Source organism: Nilaparvata lugens, chromosome 2, assembly GCF_014356525.2.
Source record: "Nilaparvata lugens isolate BPH chromosome 2, ASM1435652v1, whole genome shotgun sequence".
In the NCBI taxonomy this organism is placed as follows: Eukaryota; Metazoa; Arthropoda; class Insecta; order Hemiptera; family Delphacidae; genus Nilaparvata; species Nilaparvata lugens.
In genome coordinates, this window is record NC_052505.1 from 52,428,327 (window position 1) to 52,451,890 (window position 23,564).

General features: G+C 34.3%; 1 protein-coding gene across 9 annotated transcripts in view; it reads right to left on the bottom strand.

Annotated features, from left to right (window-relative positions):
• Positions 1 to 23,564, bottom strand: part of LOC111052018 (gonadotropin-releasing hormone II receptor) — a 352,206-nt gene that overhangs the window by 177,607 nt on the left and 151,035 nt on the right. For all 9 annotated transcript variants that reach the window (XM_039421483.1, XM_039421485.1, XM_039421479.1 and 6 more), the window contains one exon: positions 5,741 to 6,062. In XM_039421483.1, the coding sequence (XP_039277417.1) occupies positions 5,741 to 6,052 (312 nt within the window). In that variant the 5' untranslated portion in view covers positions 6,053 to 6,062. The remainder of the gene's footprint in view (positions 1 to 5,740; positions 6,063 to 23,564) is intronic.

The window sequence follows — 23,564 nt, forward strand, 5'->3', positions numbered from 1 at the left end:
TACGACCAAGTACGGGCAGCAGTTATCCATAGCCACATTACCGACCACTACTGTACTGCCTTACAAATCGAACTAGACGCTGGTGCCTGAATTGCCTCCCACTCACACTACTTACTTGGACAGATCTGCCTTCACATCACTTCTAAGAAGTCAAGACTGGCAGGCTGTTCTACATACTAATGACGTCAATGAAAGCGCATTAAACTTTGAGAGAATCCTACAATCAATACTGAACAGATCTCATAAACCACACAGGCATTGTAATAGATTAAATAAAATCAAACCTTGGATTTCAACTGGTCTGATTAAATGTATTAGGAGAAGAGATAAGCTCAGTAAATTGGTCAAAAAACAGCCCTACAATGTAGAATTAAAAAATCATTTTAAAGCATACAGAAACAGACTAACTAGTCTAATAAAATTTCAAAAACAGCAGTATTATAGACAAATATAAATGAGTGTAAAGATAACCCACGGAAGTTTTGGGGGGTCTTGAACGAAATAGCTGGAAAAAGCATATCAAAAGATAAGTTCCCAATTGGAAAATTTACAAAGAAGAATTCATCAGAAGTTAATGAGGGCGTTGCAAGGGATGTGGCTGATGAGTTCAACCAATACTTCTCTACAGTTGGTCAAAATCTTGCTGAATGTATTGCCCCTAGTGGACCATTAGTAGTAGATGATCGGGATTATGCAGAAGATACAACATTTCTTCTTGGTAGAGTAAACGAAGATGATATTCTTAGACATATCAACGATTTACGAGGTGGCTCTGCACCTGGGTGTGATGGAATTCCTGCTTCCCTAGTAAAAGAAAATTCTCAATTATTTACAAAGCCCATCTTACATATAGTGAATTGCAGTATTGTCTCTGGCATTTTCCCTTCCAATTTTAAAACAGCTAAAGTTATTCCGCTCTATAAGTCATCTGATGCAACCAACAAATCTAACTATAGACCAATTTCGCTCCTAAGTGTCTTCTCTAAAATTATCGAGAAAGTTGTTAAAGAACAACTTAGTTCTTACTTAGAAGACAACTCAATTCTTACAGATTTTCAGTACGGATTTAGGAAAGAAAGAAATATAAACGATGCCCTCTTCAATATAAATAAGGATATAAATAGTATAATAAATAACAATAAGCGTGGTCTATTAGCTTTCATTGATTTGGCTAAAGCTTTTGACTCCTTGGATAGGCATAAATTAATTCACAAATTAGAACAGGTTGGCATAAGAGGGAAAGCATTAGAATGGTTTTCCAGCTATTTGAGGGAGCGGAAGCAGTTTGTTACAATCAACAATATTGAGAGTGCTACGCTACCAATAGACTATGGGGTGGTGCAGGGAAGTAATTTGGGCCCGATTCTATTTCTAATTTATATCAATAATTTGTCAAGAATTAATATAACTGGTAAAATGTTTTTATTTGCTGATGATGCAGCTATTTTATTTGATGGTTCAGACTGGGAAGAAGTTACTGCATCGTCAACAAGGGATCTTTGTCTGGTTAAAAAATGGTTTGATCAGAACTCACTCACAGTGAATGTTTCTAAAACAAAATTCTTACCCATAGCTTTGAGGTCCAACTTGAGCATCAACATCGAAAGTATAAAGCTGCATGCTTGCGGGAATCTCAATGCAAATGACTGTCAATGTGAGAGTATTTCAAAAGTCGACTCACACAAATACTTGGGAATCGTTTTCAATAGCTCTATGAACTGGGCTAATCATGTGGATTACATGAAAAATAAATTAAGGAAATTCATATTTGTTTTCAGGCAACTCCATGACATTCTATTCCCTGCTGAATTGAGGCTCTGTTACTTTGCATATTGCCAATCATTGCTTATGGGAGGTATAATAGCTTGGGGTGGAGGTTATAGATCTGTTTTGGAACCACTCAATGTAATCCAGAATTCCATCATCAAAGCAGCTCTTGGTAAGGGTCGTAGATATCCAACACACGCGCTTTTCAATGAATTCAATGTATTCAACTTGAGACAACTCTATTTAAAAACATTATTGATCTACTCTCTTAAGAATTCAGAAAACATCTTTGTGCATCACATTCATAATTATGGTACCCGCAGTTCAAATACATCGAGAATATTGACAGACAGACTAGTAAGAACCTTTTCCATCACGAATTCATCCTACATATCACAAATCCTTTACAGAAATATTCCTCCTCACTTGAAAAACATACAGAGCTGCGCAGTACTCAAGAGAAAGGTTTCCGAGTGGTTGGTATATCTGGGAAGAGACATGTCAGAGGCGATCATAACATCTAATTATAGATGTTAACACCTTAATAATATAAACAACTATTCAACTGACTACATCGAATTATAGACTGACTGACTATTACTAATAATACCGTACTCACTGTAGTGCTGCTGCTCTGTCTACTATCGCGGTGCTGGGAATCTGAAGTCATAGCCGTTGGAATTGTACATTATATGTTACCTTTGAACATTTTCTTTCATTGCATAATTAATTTGTATCATCTTTCCACTCTGTATAATTTTCTTTATCATATTAAGTTTCTTGATGATTATTATTATCTTGTGTAGTAAGTTAGCCGAATTACATTGAATCATTCGCTCCTTATTAATTATATATTTTGCTCTAAACCAATCCGATGCTTTAGACATAGATGTTGCCGATGAAGTTTCAAGTTTGTGAATGTCATTACTCTCATATACAAAAGTTGTATCATCGGCATACAATATTGTCTGATTCTTTACGAAGCTTGGTAGGTCATTTATCATAAGTATAAAAAGCAGCGGCCCGAGCACGGAACCCTGTGGTACACCATACTTGACTTCTGATACCTTGGATCTTGATCCCTTAATACGTACACTATCTGTTTTCGCTTTCGTAGATAAGATTTTAATAATCTATTGGGGAATCCCATTGCCGCCATCTTATCCAGAAGAACGGAATGGTCAATACAATCAAATGCCTTGCTCAGGTCACAGAAGGTGGCCTGAACAAAGCGTTTACCCTCAAAAGCCTCAAGTATTTTATTGATGAGTGAACCAACAGCTTGTATGTTGGTTCTATGAAAGGGATGGGAGATATATGTTTATATGTTTATATGCTTATATGTTTATATGTTTATATGTTTATATGTTCATATGTTTATATGTTTATATGTTTATATGTTTATATGTTTATATTTTTATATGTTTATATGGTTATATGTTTATATGTACATATGTTTATATGTTTTATGTTTATATGTTTATATGTTATATGTTCATATGTTTATATGTTATATGTTTATATGTTTATATGTTTATATGTTTATATGTTTATATGTTTATATGTTTATATGTTCATATGTTTATATGTTTATATGTTTATATGTTTATATGTTTATATGTTATATGTTTTATGTTTATATGTTTATATGTTCATATGTTTATATGTTTATATGTTTATATGTTTATATGTTTATATGTTTATATTTTTATATGTTTATAAGTTTATATGTTGCACATTTACGGCGAAACGCGGTAATAGATTTTCATGAAATTTGACAGGTATGTTCCTTTTTAAATTGCGCGTCGACGTATATACAAGGTTTTTGGAAATTTTGCATTTCAAGGATAATATAAAAGGAAAAAGGAGCCTCCTTCATACGTCAATATTAGAGTGAAAATCAGACTATAGAATTATTCATCATAAATCAGCTGTCGAGTTGACTATAAATCGCATGCCATGACGCATGAAATTCAATATCTCAATGTAACTTGGTAAAAAATTTAGCAGCTGTGTAGACTATAAATTGCATGCCTCAATAAATGCAATTTTTATGCACTATTAAATAGGATGCAGAGAACTTATAACAGCTCGTCTGGTTTTCTCGCGCTAAATTCCGGAAAGCGTTATATGATAATTAAATCTTGTGTAAGCATGATCTGTTCAAATAAATAGCTAGTGTATCAGTGTGGATGTGCTTATGGTTTGGGACGTCGTTATAACTGCGCGAGGTCTACTGTTCACAGAACTACTAGTAAATATAATGACAGCAGGAGAATTGAGTCTAAAAATGACACTTCCAGCTCATCTGTCATGATTGAGGAAATAGTATTTTCGTCAACATGCCTTGAGTTGGAAAATTCAGTGGGAAATAAAATCTATCTTCAGAGATTTTGGTACGAGAAATCTTATATTCCGCTTGCTCAAATAGTCCCCGTCAATACTCATACAAATACAGTCAGAAGGTTGTTAAATTATTTCGGTGTACTGGCAGGATCCGGCCTCCAAACCTGCCATTTACATACTTATAAAAATAATATTTTGAACACCTTATGGCTCAGGAGTTAGAATGATCGTTTGTAGGAGTTGTAATATGATATTCCAGTAACTCAGTGAGCTATCATAATTCTTACTTCTCCATTTCCCTACCTTTTCACCTTTTCATAAGAATACCTATCACACATATTCCCAGGTGCTAATCTCTCACAACAATAGTTATTTACGAATATGACTGTTCTATTTCTATAAGCTTCTTATCATCTACTTCATAAATTAATAAAAAATCACATAAGTTATAGAGCATAAAAAATGTTTGTTAAACAAGTTCAATTTTTTAATTACACCGTTAAAATCCTTCATCTATGAAACTCTCAAGGATTATGTGTTCAAAAATTCATTACGAGCGCCTTTTTCATTTGGTATTAGAAGGATAATGTTGTTAAGAGATGAGTGGACTCTCATTATAATATCCAAAAGCCTGCCACGAACGATACTACAAGCTTATTGAACAAATCTGAGCAGACTTATGTTTGTTCAGACATCTCGTGTCATCAACGAAAGACAGACGAAAACCATTTGTCGGTATCGCCATGACTGTAAAATTTGATCAAGATGTTCTTTCTTGCTCTAACTTTGAGGGATCGAGGGATTGCTCCGCATACCACGTTGAATTTTGATACTTTTTTCTGGACAACCTAGTCATAATCATATATGTGCTGTCGCAGCCTAGATATTTGAAATTTGATACCTGTTCCAAAATCCAGTCTCCCAATACTATTTTTGAACGTATCGGCCACTTTCCCTGAAAAGCTGTGATTTTCGTTGTAGTTGCCGAGATTTTCATTTTAAAATGTTCGCTTCTTATATTGTGCGTATACATTGCAATTTGCAGCTTGTCCTCAGATTTCTGTATTATTACTGTGTCGTCCGCAAACATTAAATGGTTCATATAGGTGCGAGTAAGAGAAATACCCTAGCCAACACTCTGCTGCCATGCACACATAAGCTCATCAACATGAATATTGGAGAGAGCAGGTGAAATTGGACATCCCTTTTTAACTCCTTTATTTGTCAGTATCTCTCTGGACTATTTCCCATTCTTCAATGTTATTCTTTAATGTGAACACCACATCAATACAAGATCTTCCTATTCTGAAACCTTTCCTTTCCTGTTAGAGGGCTCTCGCTGATGATGAACATGCATGGTAAACATGTGCATGTGCATGATAAATTCGCAAGATTATCATGCATGTTCTCCCGTTAGCGGCCAGTCTAACAGACATTTCTATTCAGAGGCATATTCAACAGAATTGTGGTATCGTTAGTCGTCGGCCTAATTCTGATGATACTGATATGTGGGAGTCCGCCTCAACTCCGGTGATTCACAAATTTATCTGTAAATATTCAGAAATGTATGCACACAAATTCATGAGAAATGCTGAATGGATAGTATGTTATTGAAGGTTGGACTCACGAGCAAATCGGCGATGGCAAGGTGTATAAGCATGTTGTTGATGTTGTTGCGCCTGCGCCGAATGAGGATGGAAAGGACGGTGAAGTTGCCTATAGCCGACAGCAGCATGAGGGTGGAGTAGGCGATGATGGAGAGGCGATGCCCGTCGTTGAACTGCATGTCGATGGGGAAGTCGAAGGTGAAGGTGGAGTTGACGCACCACTGGTGCCAGTGGGGGAACAGCTGCAGGTGCGGCCATTGCTGCGGGCCGCACTCCGATAGCGAGCCATTTTGCGATCCTTGTAGCTCGTCACCTCCAGCAGACACGTTCATACTACAACATCTGCAAACAGAGAATAAAATTTTACAATGTATCCTTTTCATGGTACTTGTGTTTGTATGATTAGACGGATTCCCAGTCATCAATACAAATACCCACTCAGCGTTTCACAACTCAAGAATCCGGTAGAGTAAGAGTGAGAATACGATTCTCTAGAGTTTCAATGTGGCAAAATCGTTCACCCGGGCTGAGTGGAAATTGTCCCATCAGAGCTCGTGGGAGTATTTTCTCCACGTTCACTTATATTGTACCGTACTGCACTTATCAATATCAGTGTTTCATATTTCAAGGTTCCGGTACAGTGCAGTACGATTCCCCTGAGTTGCAATGAGACAAGGTCGCTCAGCCGAACTGGGTGGGAAATGCCCCATCAGTACTCGTGACAATAATATATTCACGTCAACTTATACTCTACATTCACTTACACTGTAGTGGTATGTGGGAATCCGCCGGAAAGTGTTATGTATGTTTTCAAAAAGCAATAGAGAATTGCCGAAAAGTGGGCTACCCATGTAGTACCCAAAAGATCCACACATGGAGTAAGAAGAAATAAGCTCTATAATTTAGTTTGGCACGACTATGTGGTCATATACTGTTGATACTGGAGCCTTGTTAGTAGCCCAGTCAATAATGATGCGCAACAAATAATGGGAAAGCAGAGTTTGATTTTTGCTGGGTTTAAGTATCCATAGTACACAGCATGGACTCAAAATATCCCTATCGTTACACCCCTTGCTGTCACCAGGAACCATCCCCCCCCATAGTACGAAACTGCAGTGGTTTCGTGGAACAAGTATATCTCGGCTCCAAATTGAAATATAGATCTGACTTTGATTCTATCTTTTCAAGTATGAATAGATCTACTATTAATCTCACTGAACATTTTATCGTACATCTCTTTTTTAAGAAGTTATTCTCATTCAAAGTCAAAACATTAGGAAATCTCACTTCATATTTTTATTTTTTGTCTAATAAAAGCTGTCACGTTATTTTTTTATATTTAAATAACGATTAGCCTCCTGCTTGGCATCAGTCGGTAGAGCATGAAATATTTTGATATAATTATAAAAATTAGGTTGTGGTTTTTTAATAGGATACAGTCTCATAAAAATCTTTATAGGCCCAGATGTGAGCTTCCACTATAATTCTGATAATTCATTAAAAAATAAATAAATATATATATATATATATATATATATATATATATAATATATATATATATATAATATATATATATATAGTACTTATCCTATAGTATTGAGGAATTAAAATAAATTGCACACCATAAACAATTTGATACATATATTAACAAATATTGCAAAAATAGATCAGGGCACACAATATATAAAGAGCGATAAAAAATATATAATATAAAAATAGAACAATAATTGAAATCAGTAAACTATCACAGGCTAAATACTATTCTCTAAATTTATAGCACGAAACGTTACCATGTGCTTTTATTTTTTAATCATATGCATCCTTTTGTATGTAGCTGCGATATAAGCTTTACTTGCTAATACTTGTCGACTTGGACAATTCTATTAAAAATAGGTTCCTTAAAATCAACTTGATAATTTGGCAACCAATAATCCAAATATATATATATATATATATATATATATATATATTATATATATATATATATATATATATATATTAAATTCTCTAGTATCTAATAGATTTCTTTGCAATGAATATATATTTTATCTCAGGGTGCAAGATTCGGCACCTGACGGAATAAGTAGAGCAATTCATCTAGTGAATCAGAGCTACAACAAACTATCGCAAATTATATTGCAAAAGTTAAAGATCATATGAATATGTATTAACAGCCTAGATTTTATACTTCTTTGATTTATTAGAATTTCTGAAATGTTCTGACTCATTACTCCTCTAATAAAATACCTTGAATACTATATTTACTTGCTCAAGTATTTTTTACTAAATTCTTAATTTATAAGAAAACCCTTTCGACGAGCTAGCTTTGATTATTATGTAATTTCGAAGCACTGAGGGCGCCCTGTCACTAATTCAATATTTCTCACTCACGTGTCGAAATCTTCTTATGAGCCGCTGATGTCGATCCAACTCTTGGTGGTCCTGACTATGGTAGCCGGAGTCGTCTCTTCCAAGGGGTTACAAAATTATTTAAAATGAGAATGACTTCTGCTTTATAAGAGCATCACAAAGTCTTATAAGAAATTTAATAATTCAATCTAACTTTAGCTTTTTACAAGTTATAGCAAGGTATTACGCTCTATAATATTTAGGGACCTCTCATGGTGGCATTTGGCAGGCGAGTGTTGGTTCTCCTTTCTCAATTTTACAATTCTCATTTCCGACTTCCAAATTTACATAAAATTTGAATATCCTAGTCCTCCGCCATTCAAGGTTCAAATAGACTGTACTAAAATATTAAATTATTACTTATGTTGTATGTTTAATAATTTCTTTGCCTTCGGGCCATATCCAAAACATAGACTATACAACAATTTTATACAAATTCTATTTATTTGTATAAATATATACAAATATTTTTGAATCGGCATACTATTGCCGCCTATCAATTGCCATTATGTGATTGGTGCATGCAAATTGTTTCAGTATTCATGCGCTTGGTAACCTCCTATTTGCTGGATACATTTAATTATTTTTATTAGGTTTTTTTAAATATGCCCTCTACATGCTAGTTAATTTTCTATACGTTATAATTTGTTTCATGCATCATAATAGTTAGCCACGTGAGACCTTTTGTTCCTCAAATTGCATACCGTTTTGCCGCAATAAATTTCTGCCAAGGTGTTTGGTCAGATTCTACGTTGCATGGCTCGGTCGATCGTTAGGTCGCCGATCACTAGATGTTTATGCCTAACCTCAACCTTCAATATTTTATATAATATCATATATTAGCAAAAAATTATTTCAATTCCTCTTAGGCTGTTGTACAGTTTAGCCAGGTCAATCTGATATTATCTAATCTTTATGTTATCTCTTTGGCGATATTAGCCAGTTACTTTACTCAGACCTATTAATATTTCAGCTAGGGATTTTTATATCTACCCAAATTTCAATATGTTACAAAGCTAACGCTCCCTTTTTCGAGAAAAATGTTCCATATAAAATTTATAGCTCGTTTCAAGATCTTCAAAATGATGTATCATAAGTCGAACGTTTTTGATATCTTATAATCTCAATCGACCAGTCAATCTGCACAATATAAATAATAATAGATATCCAAGTACCCTTTACAAAATTGTTAATTTACAACATGTTTCGGCTATATGATGCCATTACCAAGTCAAGTGTACATAGATTTATATCTTTATTTATGTTCAAGAGCAGCCCCAACAGAAAAAAATACAATCTGCACAATGCACGGTTTTTTCGCGCTAGATGCTCATTCGAGTAATACTACCAACAGCAGGTGTTTTTGAAAAATTACAATTAAAGCTGCGTTCACACCGGAGTTGATAACACGAGCTATTAACAAAAAGTTATTAACTTGACTGAATCGTCAAAAATTTCTCTCAACAAAAGTTAATAACTCGTGTTTTTAACAGAAAATTCCTTGTTATTAACAAGATCTTGTTATCAATATAATTGACTTCCATATGATTTCATTTAACGAGAGTATTCATTATGATATAACAGCCGGAATGAGAAGCAAAAAATTGTCTTCAAAATACCTTAAATTGAGGTGTGATCGATCATTAACAGAATGATCTTCAGCTGATCTAATGTGAACAAATTATAATGCATTTACACCAGAGTTGATAACAAAAGTTTTTAACATAGGTTAATTAATTACATTTTCTTTTGGCAGCTAGTTTTGTTATCAACAAAAGTTAATAACTTTGTCACGTGTTTCGTCTGCAGCTTTAGTTGTAGGGTAGGGATACTTGGCGAGGGGGCTGCGGGGAAGATAGGACCTGTTGTTAAATGCGATGCGAGGCTTTTGTTATTAACATAACACATTTCCTTTGATCTTCACCGACTCTTGTTAATAACAAGGAATTTTCTGTTAGAAACACGAGTTATTAACTTTTGTTAAGAGAAATTCTTGTCGATTCAGTCAAGTTGATAACTTTTTATTAATAAATCATGTTATTAACTCCGGTGTAAACGCAGCTTAAGAATGTTTTTTTTCTGTTCTCAATGCCATCCTTCTCGGATGCCCTTGATGATAGAAAGTTGAATATGATTTCAAATTTTGGACCAGGATACTTCCTCTCACGTGCATCAAATTAAATAAATAAATAGTTTTGAAATTAGTTGAATTAGCCGAAGTTATCAAGAAATTCATCCTCTCTCAAAAGTTCTAGTCATTTTTCAATCGAACGGAGTAGGAGTGGATAGAGACAAAATTAAGACCAAGTTTGCAAAATGCGCAAAGAAGGCTCAATCTTCTGTGTGTTGATGTGCACAATATCAATATTTTTCCCATTGAAGATTTTTTCTTCCGCAGAATCATGTGCCACAAAGCTGGGCATGCCACGAAAGAGCCCCTGGATAGCTCCGGATACCCTGCAATCGAAGCACCTTCAAGTGGTTGGAGAAATCTTGATTGGAAAATAGAAAATGTATGAAACTTTAATCTCTACAGTTTGTTTGTACGTCCAGATTAATGGTATACGATTGAAAGGGAGATAAACTTGGACCTAGACGTTCAAGAGCCACAGAAATTGGATCGAGTGTATTAGTCTTCGATAACTTAATGTGAATTTTATTATTGAGGAGGAATATAAAATAGGTTCCAGAGCATACTGTGTTAGTCCTCACCATTCCATATTAACCTGCAAGTCGGGCCAGTGTGGCCAGACACGATACTATTAGCACGACATTTTTGTTGAGGTTGTGGAGGTTAGTCTGGGCGGAATAAAATCGTTGTGGGAGAGAAAAGAAGGAAGGGTAGTACTAGAGCCTGATTTTTCCTTTACTCCTAAATCGTCTTTTCACCCCTCCTCATAAAATGCATATGAGCTATAAAAAAACATTATTATCGCATCAACTAAACCAATTCAATTTACAGCGATAAGATAAAAAGGCGATCAATTTCGATATCCAAAGCTTCTGTTCTGATCTTCATGAATCGTTCTTCAACTTCTTCTCCTATTTTCAATGAGAAACTCTTGGGAATCAATTTTGTACTTCATGATAACCAACCCTTTGGCGAATTTGAAGCTCTACGATATGAAAAGTGGTTTCTCAACAGCAAACAGATTAGTGAAGGAAATCCTTCTATCTTATACCCCTCAAAAACTTGTCTTTAATGCCTTTGGAATACACTAACTAATTAGATGGATTGTTTATCTATGGTATTGATTAACTGAAGATGCTTGTCCCAGGCTCTATAAGACAAGTGTTTCTTTTCCCCTCCCCCTTCTTCTTTGTCTTCTTCATCTCCTTATTTTCCCTCTTATTCCACGACTCATTCTTTTTTATTCTTAGCCAATGGCAGCCTTCGTTCCAATCGCTCTCCACTTTACAGGCACCAATGCAGAAGTAAATCTGATATGGTCCGATACTGTGCTCAACTCTAATACCCGCATTTCCCTCCTAGACGAAACAGCTTTCTGCCACCTACTTCATTCAAAACACCGTGAAACGTTTCTCTTGAATACAGGTATCATCCAGAAATGTTATTCCGGCGCGAAAATAACGATTAAAGAAACCTATAGCACTACATTTATAGGAAGCCAAGTCATCTATTATTATTGGCTCTTTTACCAAAATTGACGATTGACATATCTCAAACATTTTCTAATTATAAATTGAATATTTCATATAAAATATGGGGATCATAGTTTTGATTCATTCTATAAAATTCCCACTTCATCGTAGTGATATCTCTCCATTTTATTTGAAACTCTACAAAGTCAAGACCCAGATAAAGCAGTTATAATATTCTCAGTAGGGGTGAATAATTCTATGGTTCTTATGAAAATTGAATGCAACCTCAATATATTTCATATAAGTTCAATTCAAGTGAAGTATTTTGTTAGGGCTACTTGAATAATTGTTAATTAATATGTAAATAATTAGATAGCATCTTTTTTCGACACTTGTTTATATAACAAGTACCCTTACATAAACCTGTACCTGTATAAAGTACCGTACCCTGTTTAGATAAAGTAACCTTTTCTTCTATGTAATTATTCCAATATTAATTGATTCAATTCGATCATCCCATCATCCCATTTCGATATACCCATTAGAGCACAGATCTAACCAGATTTGTTTACTAGTCTATGATCAAAGTTAAATTTGAGAAATTGATGAAGGTAGAGCTGCCACCTTCAAGAATAACGTTTATTGTTAATGAGACAGTTATGTATCAATGATTATGCGAGCTAGTATAGTATTTAATCAATGGCAATAATTCAAACAAATTCAAGAGCATCTTGTATGAGATATTCGATACAAATGTTGCTTTGACTTCCACACAAATAAAACATAGCATATTATATTGAACATTTTGGGAAGTCATGACATTCCCTGGAGTCATTTCAACAGACGTCTTCTATTTTCCGACACCATCCATGCACTACAATATCACTCATAAAGTTATCTGTGTAAACTTGAATCAATCTTCGGTAGATTCATGCTGATCTTATTGCCTTTCACTTATTTCAAAAACTATTAATGCTAAGTAACTAGCACTTGGTGAAAGAATGAATTGAGGTGATCATGATTATTTCTGGGCCCATAACTCATCAACAATATATTGACGATATCCTAGATATAAGAAATCCTCCTCTGATCCCAGAGCGTTCAATGGGGAGGACACAACTTTTGTTCAGCTCTATGAAAATCGCTCCCCTACAGCTTGTCCGTGTTTATGATATGAGATCGGAGGTTGAAACATGACCCTCGTATATTGGGTACAACGCATACACATAGATACACCAATAGAGTAGACGTGTGAGTGGGCAAACAACATTTTTCTTCCAAAGAAAAGAACAACTCAGCGAGGAGCGCAATTAACAGCTTCGTTCCATGATCATTTATCGATTATTGTCAAGCTCGATTTATTCTCCAAATGTGTTTTCAGCCACGTACTACTTATTTCATGTTACTATATATAGTGAGATTCAGTCCATTCTGTCTGAATTTCTTATAAATAAGAATCCGTATTCCTCATTGAACCATTACTGATCCAAAGTAGAGAAATACAGCCTCCAATTTCACCAGTGATGACAGTTTAAGAGAATATAAAAATATTAAATAGAAAGCCGATTGGAATTTTATAAGTAAAATCGTTCGCGAATTTATGTTGTAGGTTTTCAAACTTATTATGTTAAGAAAACAATAGGGATCACAAGTCATTTCAGGTGTCATAAATACGGAAACATCTCAAAAATGTAATAATATTTTATAAGGATACACTCTCTCGTTTCTTGAGTAATAACATTGTCAGGTGAATTAGAGTTTACGACAGCTCATCTCGTAAATCTAATAAACGAGTGAAAAGTTGAGTGAAATTCAAATTTATTTCTTGAAAACTCTAACAGTCTTGTTCTCCTACCTGTAATCATAATCATCATCTCCCACCTGTAATGTAATCATCTAGATTATTACACCAATTCTCATCCATGGTGGAATTCACTTTCAAAGTATTTGTATGGCGTCAATTTATATTCCACCGATTTACGGATAACCACCTTCAATGAGTTACGAATGTGTAGGCTTACAACATCTGAGGCTCCTTGGAGAAACTTTCAGACTTTTGGTGTGGAACTATCTATAGTGAGAGTAACTCTAAACTTCTCATAAGGAATAATATCAATGCTTCTAATTCAATCAACGCTAACAGATTGAAGTTAATCTCACTCTAACTGGTCTGCATTTAATCTTAAAGCTATGAAACGAAGGATGTAGATAGAACTGGCGAAATTCCAGAGAGGATGAAGAAAAAATGATTCATGAAGGAAATTCCGGAGGTCAACATGAAGCCAAAATTGGCTACTGAGGTGAAAAAATGGCAAAAAGGGCACGGCTATCAGATCCCAGCAATTTCAAGTCCGACATTTCAAGTGTTTGGAGTCTTTTCTCTCATGTAGAGACTTTATTGCCTTAACTCATATTTCATTCAATCACAACACTAGTAATCCGTAAAGTTTGAATACTCACATTTATCCATAGTTTTATTTTCGGTACTGTAATTTAAATATAAATTGGAAAAGAAGAAATAAATGATTATAAAAATAGGTACTGAAATTTCATTGTAGACTGTGACAACATTTTGCAAGACCCCTCAAGTAGAAAGCTCTCATTTTTATACGAGCTGAACAAGTCCTGCTTATGGAGAGCTCTTCAAATTCCTCTCTTTCATAGAGTATTTTTTTTTCATTGAACAAACAATATCATGAAGAAGTATATTTTTTCATGAAACAAAGATTGATTTGGATTGTGAGAGTTAATAAAATCTTTCACTTTAATTTTTAAAATTATGAATACTATCCAAGAACTCCTCTTAATAATGCTGTTGAAGAAAATTTCTCACTGTCACTGGAAAAGTACAAGAAATCAATCAGCTTTGGACATCTTGAGTGTACATTGTGAAAGAAGATTAACTGGCTATCTCCATGAGTAATAATTAATCTCTCTTCTGACAGTTTCCACTAATATCTTTCTGGTTTAGTGATCAAGTAAAACATAATAGCCTGCAAGATATACCATACCTCAGTTAAGATTAATGATTGATGAAGCTTGACAACATAGGAGATAGAATGCAAATCATGCAATTCCAAGGACAGGCTATGTTCAATATCCTGAAGCAAATTCTGAGTAGTAGACACCAGTCCTACTTTTGTTAGAATGATAAGCATCAACAGGAAATATTGATTCAGACTATCAACATGAATCGATAAGTCAATCATAGGTCATCCTGATAATTCAATTTCATTTTTTCCAATACAAATCTATTCAATCCAACATGAATACACAATGAAATAAAAATACATCCAAAAATCCTGAATCCTAACAAAGCCTTAATTTCCAATGTAGAGAAGTAATGTTGTAAGCTTGCTTCAGGAAGTTATTATTATTATTACTCCAAGAAAACATTCGATTAATACTTTGAATTATGGAATCATAAAATCTTAGGAATATTCTATTCAAGGTCTATTTGAAATACTGCACCAAATCAATTCAATGCACTTCCACTCAATTGAAATGAGTTCGCACTCTACAAGTAGGCTACCACGCTTGCAGAGCATTACTTTGTACTGTCCGACTGTTGAGCTCATATTTCGACTGGAAAATAAACAAGGGCAGTTACAAAAATTATTAAGCCGGTTACAGAAAATGTTGATGAACAAAAAACCTCAGTTGTTGAACTTGACAGTGCAGTTGTTGGTTCAAAAGTGTTCTAGTGCAAATTCAGACCACTGCTATCACAATGAACAGTCCTCAAACTTAATATTCTACCCAAAAGGTACTTCCAATACCGGTGATTAACAGATCAAATTCGAAATTCAATTATCCTGAAAGAAGAAATTTCCTAACTTTTTTCTCATTTCTAAAATTGGGAAATTTTCGCACCGTTTTTCATTCTCTTTGAATAAAGGATAAAGTAGGCTATATATGAAAGTTCTCGCTGTATTTTTGTATTTTGATCAAGCTCACTTCACTGCAAAAGGACTCCGAGTTCTCTGAACTCTCATAGAATTCTAAGTGGATCGATTTCTGGGAAAATCACTGGATTTCTGGGCATTCACGGTTCATAAAAACTAAACTTTCCTGATTCGGTAATACGTTTTGGCATACTCTGGTTTCTCGCTTGATCAAAGCCCGACTAGTGGAGTTTGATGGTAGGGAATTCGTTCAGAAAACCCATTCATAGGTCAAATCTGTGTATGATGTTCAATTATTGGTTTCTACACATATAATTCCAAGAATTTTGAACTCTGGGATGAGTACATATCGTCTCCATCAACGATGCACAGAATTGAGAGATGCTATACAAGTAGAACTTGAATATCAAGTGTTAATTAAGTTTCTATGAGTACTTCGTGTATCAAATAGATTGGATGGTGGGAAGAAATCTCCAATTTCGGCCAAAGTGTCTGTCTTATGGAAATATCATTGGACCAATTCACTAAAATGAATGCGATAATGACAGATTATCATTGCTAACGAAGCAACAGTGATTGATTCGGTTGATTATTATATGTTTTGAGGCTACATCCCTAACCCTGGAAGTGGTTGATGAGTAATGTGTTGAATAATCGACAAGGCAATATTTATGAAAATTGACGCATGCATTGATGAAGGAATGATATTCCATTCATAGTCGTTCTCTCTTTGAAGAGAATAATTTCTCTCTTTTCAATAGTATTTACACATACACTGGCTTTCAATGTGGTCCTCTACATGTTTGCGATAAACCGCTAGTTTTTCCGTAAAAAAATAAATATCTCCAAAAATGTTTTTTTTATTATGGACTTTTTGTTATTTCTCGAATATTGAAGTCATTAGCCGACTTAGAGGAAAAGGCGCTCAATAAACGTTGTAGGCCGTTTCTTCCTGAATCCAATGATATATATAGTTTGGGGGTTACGATCATAGATGTGGCGGTGGGAGGGGTATAAGTAGCACTGTTAGGCCTCTTTCACACGATAGGAGACGTGCAACTTGAACACTGAACAGTGTTCTCGTTTTTTTGTCGAAGTACATTGAGTCAAATCGTGTCTTTCACATGATGACTCCTATCCAGGAACCTCGTTTTGTCACGTCTTTTCCCCTCGAGGCAAGCAGAGGCAAGATCTAACAACTACGCGCCGACGTTTGCTCAAAGGATGACTCATCACTTTTTCTCAAAGTCTAACTTCCTTAAAAATATAGATAGAAGATTTCTGATTTCGGATTTGGATTCAGCGACCCCAAATTCTTTAAAGCGTAAGTCCCGTTTTCGAAAATATCCGAAAACAAGGAAGTTATGGCTGTTTTTAATAAGCTTTCTATTATCATATAATTATACGGTAAAACGAACAGGTACTGTACTATACAGTACGTAAGTACTGTAGCTATTATAATACAACTTACCTGTATTCGTGTAGAAATTTGGTAGGTTATTTATCTTGATTTCTGAAAATACCCCAAATAAGGGAGTAAGATAACTTTGAAAAACCAAAGTTCTCCTGCCGATTGAAGAAACATTAAAAATTAGTCTAAGGCATATTATGTCTTAGAATAAAAACGTGTAACAAATATCAGATCACTGGAGAATTAAAGCTATCAAGCTTTTCATAAATTTATTTGTCTCCTCATGGCAGAAGGTTTGCGCCCAACGTTTTCACAGCACAATGTTTATTCTGTATGTTCATAATAGATTTTTCTGATTGTAAAAGAAATAGTCAATAATTGCTGGGAATTTAAAGTGATATTCAATGATTTGAACCTGATAAATTGGATTGTTGAATGACAATTGAAATTCAGTGAATTTTACTGTACAACATTCCTTTTCCTCCTATTTTATTGGGTGATGAGTGGAGATGATTTATGATTTCATATTTGGATTCATCTTTTCATAGTTCAATATTTTTTTGGAAAACTAGAACTTTAAAAATTAAAAATGTTTATGTATAAACTTCTCAGGTTTCAAAAACTTCTTAAAACCTTTGTCTGTCCCTTTGTGAGGCAGGAGTATTATTTATCTTAGTACGTACTATATATCATATGATAATGGAAAGCTATATTAAAAACAGGACTTACGCTTTAAAGAATTTGGGGTCGCTGAATCCAAATCCGAAATCAGAAATCTTCTATCTATATTTTTAAGGAAGTTAGACTTTGAGAAAAAGTGATGAGTCATAACTTTGAGCAAACGGCGGCGTATTTGTTAGATCTGTCGGCTTATTCGAAGATCCCCATGTAAAGTACAGGAGAGCTGCAAAATATGAAATATGATCTTCAGTAATATGATATTCCAGGAGCGAGGTCTCTGCCGTGTGAAACTGGCCATACGCTGCGGCGCAGTCCTCCCCCATGATTAATGCGCGTAATGGCCTGTCTATCGCATCGCTCCTACTAGTCTATGCATTCAAATTATGTATTTCAGGAGCTCTATCTTATGTATTTTCGGTCGCTGAACACGATTTTTGAACTCTCAACTCTCAATAATTGATAATTCTCATCATAATATACTATTATGGTCAATATTACAAACTTACTCATTATCATTATTTATGATTACATTGCAATGATAAACCATCTTGTTAGAAATCCTATATGTGTTTCTCAGTCGATAAAAAACTGATATTCCATTAAGAGAGAATAATTATTCGATTTAGTTCAATGATCACTTTGGAATTGCGAAAGTCAAGTAATGGAATAAGTTAAACAAATAATATAAGCTACCCCATATAGAGAACCGTGTAACAGGAGTAAAATATTTTCTTAACATAAATTTACATTTGGAACACGAATAATGCCAATTACTCCATGTGATATGACTAAATATTTTATTACAAAGGAAATACAACTCTAAAGCTGCGTTTACACCAAAGTTATTAACGAGATGTTAATATAACAGTTATATTAACATCTCGTTAATAACTTACTTAATCTTGAAGTTACTTAATCTTTATAGATTCTATTACATTGAACATAACTTATCATACACATGATGGACATATGTGTTTGCCAAGTTCCGTTAATCTAATAGAGTCTATAAAGATTAAGTTATTAACATTTTGTTAATAACTTTGGTGTAAACGCAGCTTTATCAACTGATTTCTGTGTCTTATATCTACGAATAGACACTTTTCATCTGGCTGAGTTTGACTGATTGTCTTGGGTGGTACTTGAATGGAAGTGGAATGGGAGATATCTTTTTGAATTTGAAATATCCGGAGAGAATACTGTTGGAAATCTATTGAGGGGAGATCAGTATATTAAGGTGTGAGAGCAAGCAATCAATTCCATGAAACAACTACAGGACTCATGAACGGTTCAAACATGAGAGATTGTCAAAGTATATTTGAAAGAAGACAGAGCAATTTGTGGAGTTTTTTTAGAATCACAATGCAAAATCAATGACTACTTGAAATTTATGACTGATTATTGTAACATAGTTTAAATTATCTTAAATTGTATTCATGCTCATAAGGAAGGACTCTGGTATTGCACATAGAAACTGTACGAGAAAAGATCCCATACTTTTTTCATTCAATCACACAACTATGTTATGGAGTCTGTGTTATATCTAGAAAATATAGAAAAATACCCATAGAAGTAGATAATAATTTCCAATAGGGAACATTAACTCTATACAGTCAATACATTGACTTTCTGTCAAATGAAACCTTGAAAATTTAAAATGTGACAAACGATCATGCTTTGGAGCAAACCTCATTCGATCATCCAAAACTGAGTGATTGGAATAGCTAGTTCTTCAAAGGCTTTCCTAAAATGGCTGCTACTATATAAATAAATCTTTTATCAAGATATTCTGTTCAAGTATGTTGACATCATTATGGATATCACTGGAGATTGTGAAGAAAGTCATCGAATGGAGTAAAACAAGAATAGAGAGATGAGAATGATTTCTAGAAGCATAACCTTCTCAAGAGAACATAACATTTTTCTTCAAGACTCTGATGGACAACAGAATCTGCATAATGTTATCAATGGTCTGGAAGCAAGTGAAGAAGTGTGTGATTCTCTTTTGAACGTATAGAAAGAAATAGTTATTCGGTCTCCAACGATTTTTATCTGAACATGGTTGTGGCAAATTGTAAAAGTGTATTCTCACCTATAAAAAGAAACAGAGTTCTTTCATTCTCCACGATGCAATCAAACAAAAATCCTAGTCTTAGTTGATTCTAGAACAAAATGATCTGATCTCTGTATTTTTACTAGGTAGCTGTTTAAAGATAATTCAGCATTGAAGTTTTAGTGAAGCATGCATTTCTACAATAACCGCAATCTCTGTCAACATCTGATGGATATTTGAAAAAAACTCTTAATCTCACTTGGCCCATGAAATTGTAAGTGAAACTAGTTGTGGATTTGACTAAATCCCTAATATCGTTGACAAATTCGCATAATGATGACATGGCTCTCCTGAACTCAACTCCTACTTCACTCTTCAAAACTTCAACACGCTACAAGATAATGGAAACTTTGTGATGAGAAGAGTTATGAAAATTCTCAATAAAGATGGAGTGATACAGGTGGACATAGCTTTTCATGTCTATGGTCTAAAATCAAACAAAGGTAGTGAACATATTAGAAGCAGCAGAGTAAAAGAATCACTCCAATAATATGCTCTCCGAACCATCGAGACTTGATTTCTAAATCTGTGGCAGAGATTTATTAATGTGACATGCAAGAATCTATAAAGGAATAATCCATACGTTAGCTACGTGCAGAGATACATACATTCATTCATTCATTGGATAAAATTACAAATCATATAAATATGTTTGGGAAAGAATAACAGGCATGGCAAACTATTCGAATCCCAATTTTTGATACTGAATAACTTGTTACCATTTCAAAACAGTCTGAACGGGAATACGATAATGGTTGAATCAATCAAATTTAGTGAAATATCCTTATAATAATACTATCAGATAATAATATGAACGAATATTTAAATTTTCATTTCATTTTGATTTGACACATATCTATTATCATATTGGATATAATTTCTCAAAAGTTCACGACAAACTGAAGATTCACGAAAGATTACATTTTTATACTAAACATAATCATTATGATAATGAATGAATGATGAATTCCATTTCCACCATGAAGAACTAAGAAATTCCACAAATATTTCTTGAAATTAACTGACCACTATATCAAGTAAGCGTGGCCAGTGTGCAATTAATAATAAAATTAGCCTGCAGCGCATCACAATAAATTAATTTGAGATAAAAACAATAGAACATAAACACATATAATATTATCATTATCTATCTATCCTATATATTTCTTGAAACCCAAGTTTCGTTTATTTCAACAGTCATTTCTTAGTTTCCTTGCAGAATGAGATGAAGTTTGTAATTTTGACCATAATTAGTATATTATGATGAGAGTTATCAATTATTGAGACTTGAGAGTTGAAAAATCGTGTTCAGCGACCGAAAATACATAAGATAGCGTTCCTGAAATACATAATTTGAATGCAAAGACTAGTAGGAGCGATGGGATAGACAGGCTATTACGCGCATTAATCATGGGGGAGGACCGCGCCGCAGCGTAACAGTGCTACTTATCCCCCTCCCGCCACCGCATCTATGATCGTAACCCCAAACTATATATATCATTGGATTCAGGAAGAAACGGCCTACAACGTTTATTGGGCGCCTTTTCCTCTAAGTCGGCTAATGACTTCAATATTCGAGAAATAACAAAAAGTCCATAATAAAAAATACATTTTGGAGATATTTTATTTTTTTACGAAAAACTATGCGGTTTATCGCAACATGTAGAGGACCACATTGAAAGCCAGTTATGTGTAAATGATATTGAGAAAAAATTAAAAGCTGTACTATGAATAGTAACTGCAGGACAGGCGATTTTATAAGCGCGCGTTTTTTACAACTTGTCGACCACCCTGGGACGTGACGACATCGAGTTTCATATACACTAAAGACCCCCTAACAATAATCCGAAGTCAAATTCTCTGCCTCTCTCATGTATGCTCAATGTAAGCCAGCGCCTGGACTATATGGAATTATAAAATCTTAGGAATATTCTATTCAAGGTCTATTTGAAATACTGCACCAAATCAATTCAATGCACTTCCACTCAATTGAAAGAGTAATTGAAATGAGTTCGCACTCTACAAGTAGGCTACCACGCTTGCAGAGCATTACTTTGTACTGTCCGACTGTTGAGCTCATATTTCGACTGGAAAATAAACAAGGGCAGTTCCAAAAATTATTAAGCCGGTTACAGAAAATGATGAACAAAAAACCTCAGTTGTTGAACTTGACAGTGCAGTTGTTGGTTCAAAAGTGTTCTAGTGCAAATTCAGACCACTGCTATCACAATGAACAGTCCTGAAACTTAATATTCTACCCAAAAGGTACTTCCAATACCGGTGATTAACAGATCAAATTCGAAATTCAATTATCCTGAAAGAAGAAATTTCCTAACTTTTTTCTCATTTCTTAAATTGGGAAATTTTCGCACCGTTTTTCATTCTCTTTGAATAAAGAATAAAGTAGGCTATATATGAAAGTTCTCGCTGTATTTTTGTATTTTGATCAAGCTCACTTCACTGCAAAAGGACTCTGAGTTCTCTGAACTCTCATAGAATTCTAAGTGGATCGATTTCTGGGAAAATCACTGGATTTCTGGGCATTCGTTTTCTAAATGAAAGGCTGAAAAGACATAACTTCACTAATCATGGGTTGCATCTAAATCGATCTGGCAAAGTAATCTTTTGTAATAGATTGGCAGAGCTGATTGAAAGCCGTTTGCAATCCTCTGGTTTAAAAACAGTCAAAAAAACAAATAACGATTTTTTAGTAAATTGGCTCAAAACAGGGAAAGGGAAATAGCTACAAATGCTAGAGATAGAGTAGCACAAGATGGTAAGGTTTTTAGTATTTATCATCAAAATATTCAGTATCTTCGCAACAAAATTGACAGATTAGAAGTATTTCTTAAACAGGAGGATCCTGACATTGTTATTTTCACAGAGCATGGCTTAAAAATAAAGGAAATAATCAAGTTAGGATTCCAGGCTATTCACTGAGATCAGAATTTGTAGAATAGCTCATAGAAGTGGTGGTGTATGTATATTCACTAGCAATGCTAAACATACCCAAACTTATGAACTGGATTTTGTTAAGAGATTTTCTGTTGAGATGGATTTAGAGGTGACGGGACTAAGGTTAAAAATTGATGATCGATTTGAGGTAGCAGTGTTAGGTATCTATAGGTCACCAAATGGAGACTGGCAAAAATTTTGTGAGCTGCTCCATACACTTTTGGAAATTACAACCGCTCGTTTCACAAATGTTATAGTAGTAGGAGATTTCAATACCGATTTTGCCAGGCAGGATAAAATGACAGAGGATATTAGAGATATTATTAATATGAATAATTTAGAAATTAAGGTCCACGAATATACAAGAGTAACTCGAACTTCACAGACAATTATTGATAATATCCTCACAAATATAGAAGGTTGTAATGTCAGGTTAGGTAGCTCAGATCTATCAGATCATAACTATCAAATTTTAGATGTTAAGTTGCAGGGCCAGAATCCAAGCAGAAAAAAAACTTTTGTGAAAGAAATTCAGCAATATGAGCTAGGAAATATAAATTGTTTGAAGCAGGAACTGCTTCAAGAAAATTGGAGTAGTGTTTATAACAGTTGTAACCTAAATTACAAATATAAGCAATTCATTGATACTCTAAGATTTCACATTAGTGTATGCTGTCCAATAAAAAAAGTCAAAGTAAAAAGTAAATTAAACAAAGTAGATGAATGGATAACTGAAGATATTCTTACTCAAAGAAATATTGTTAGGGAAG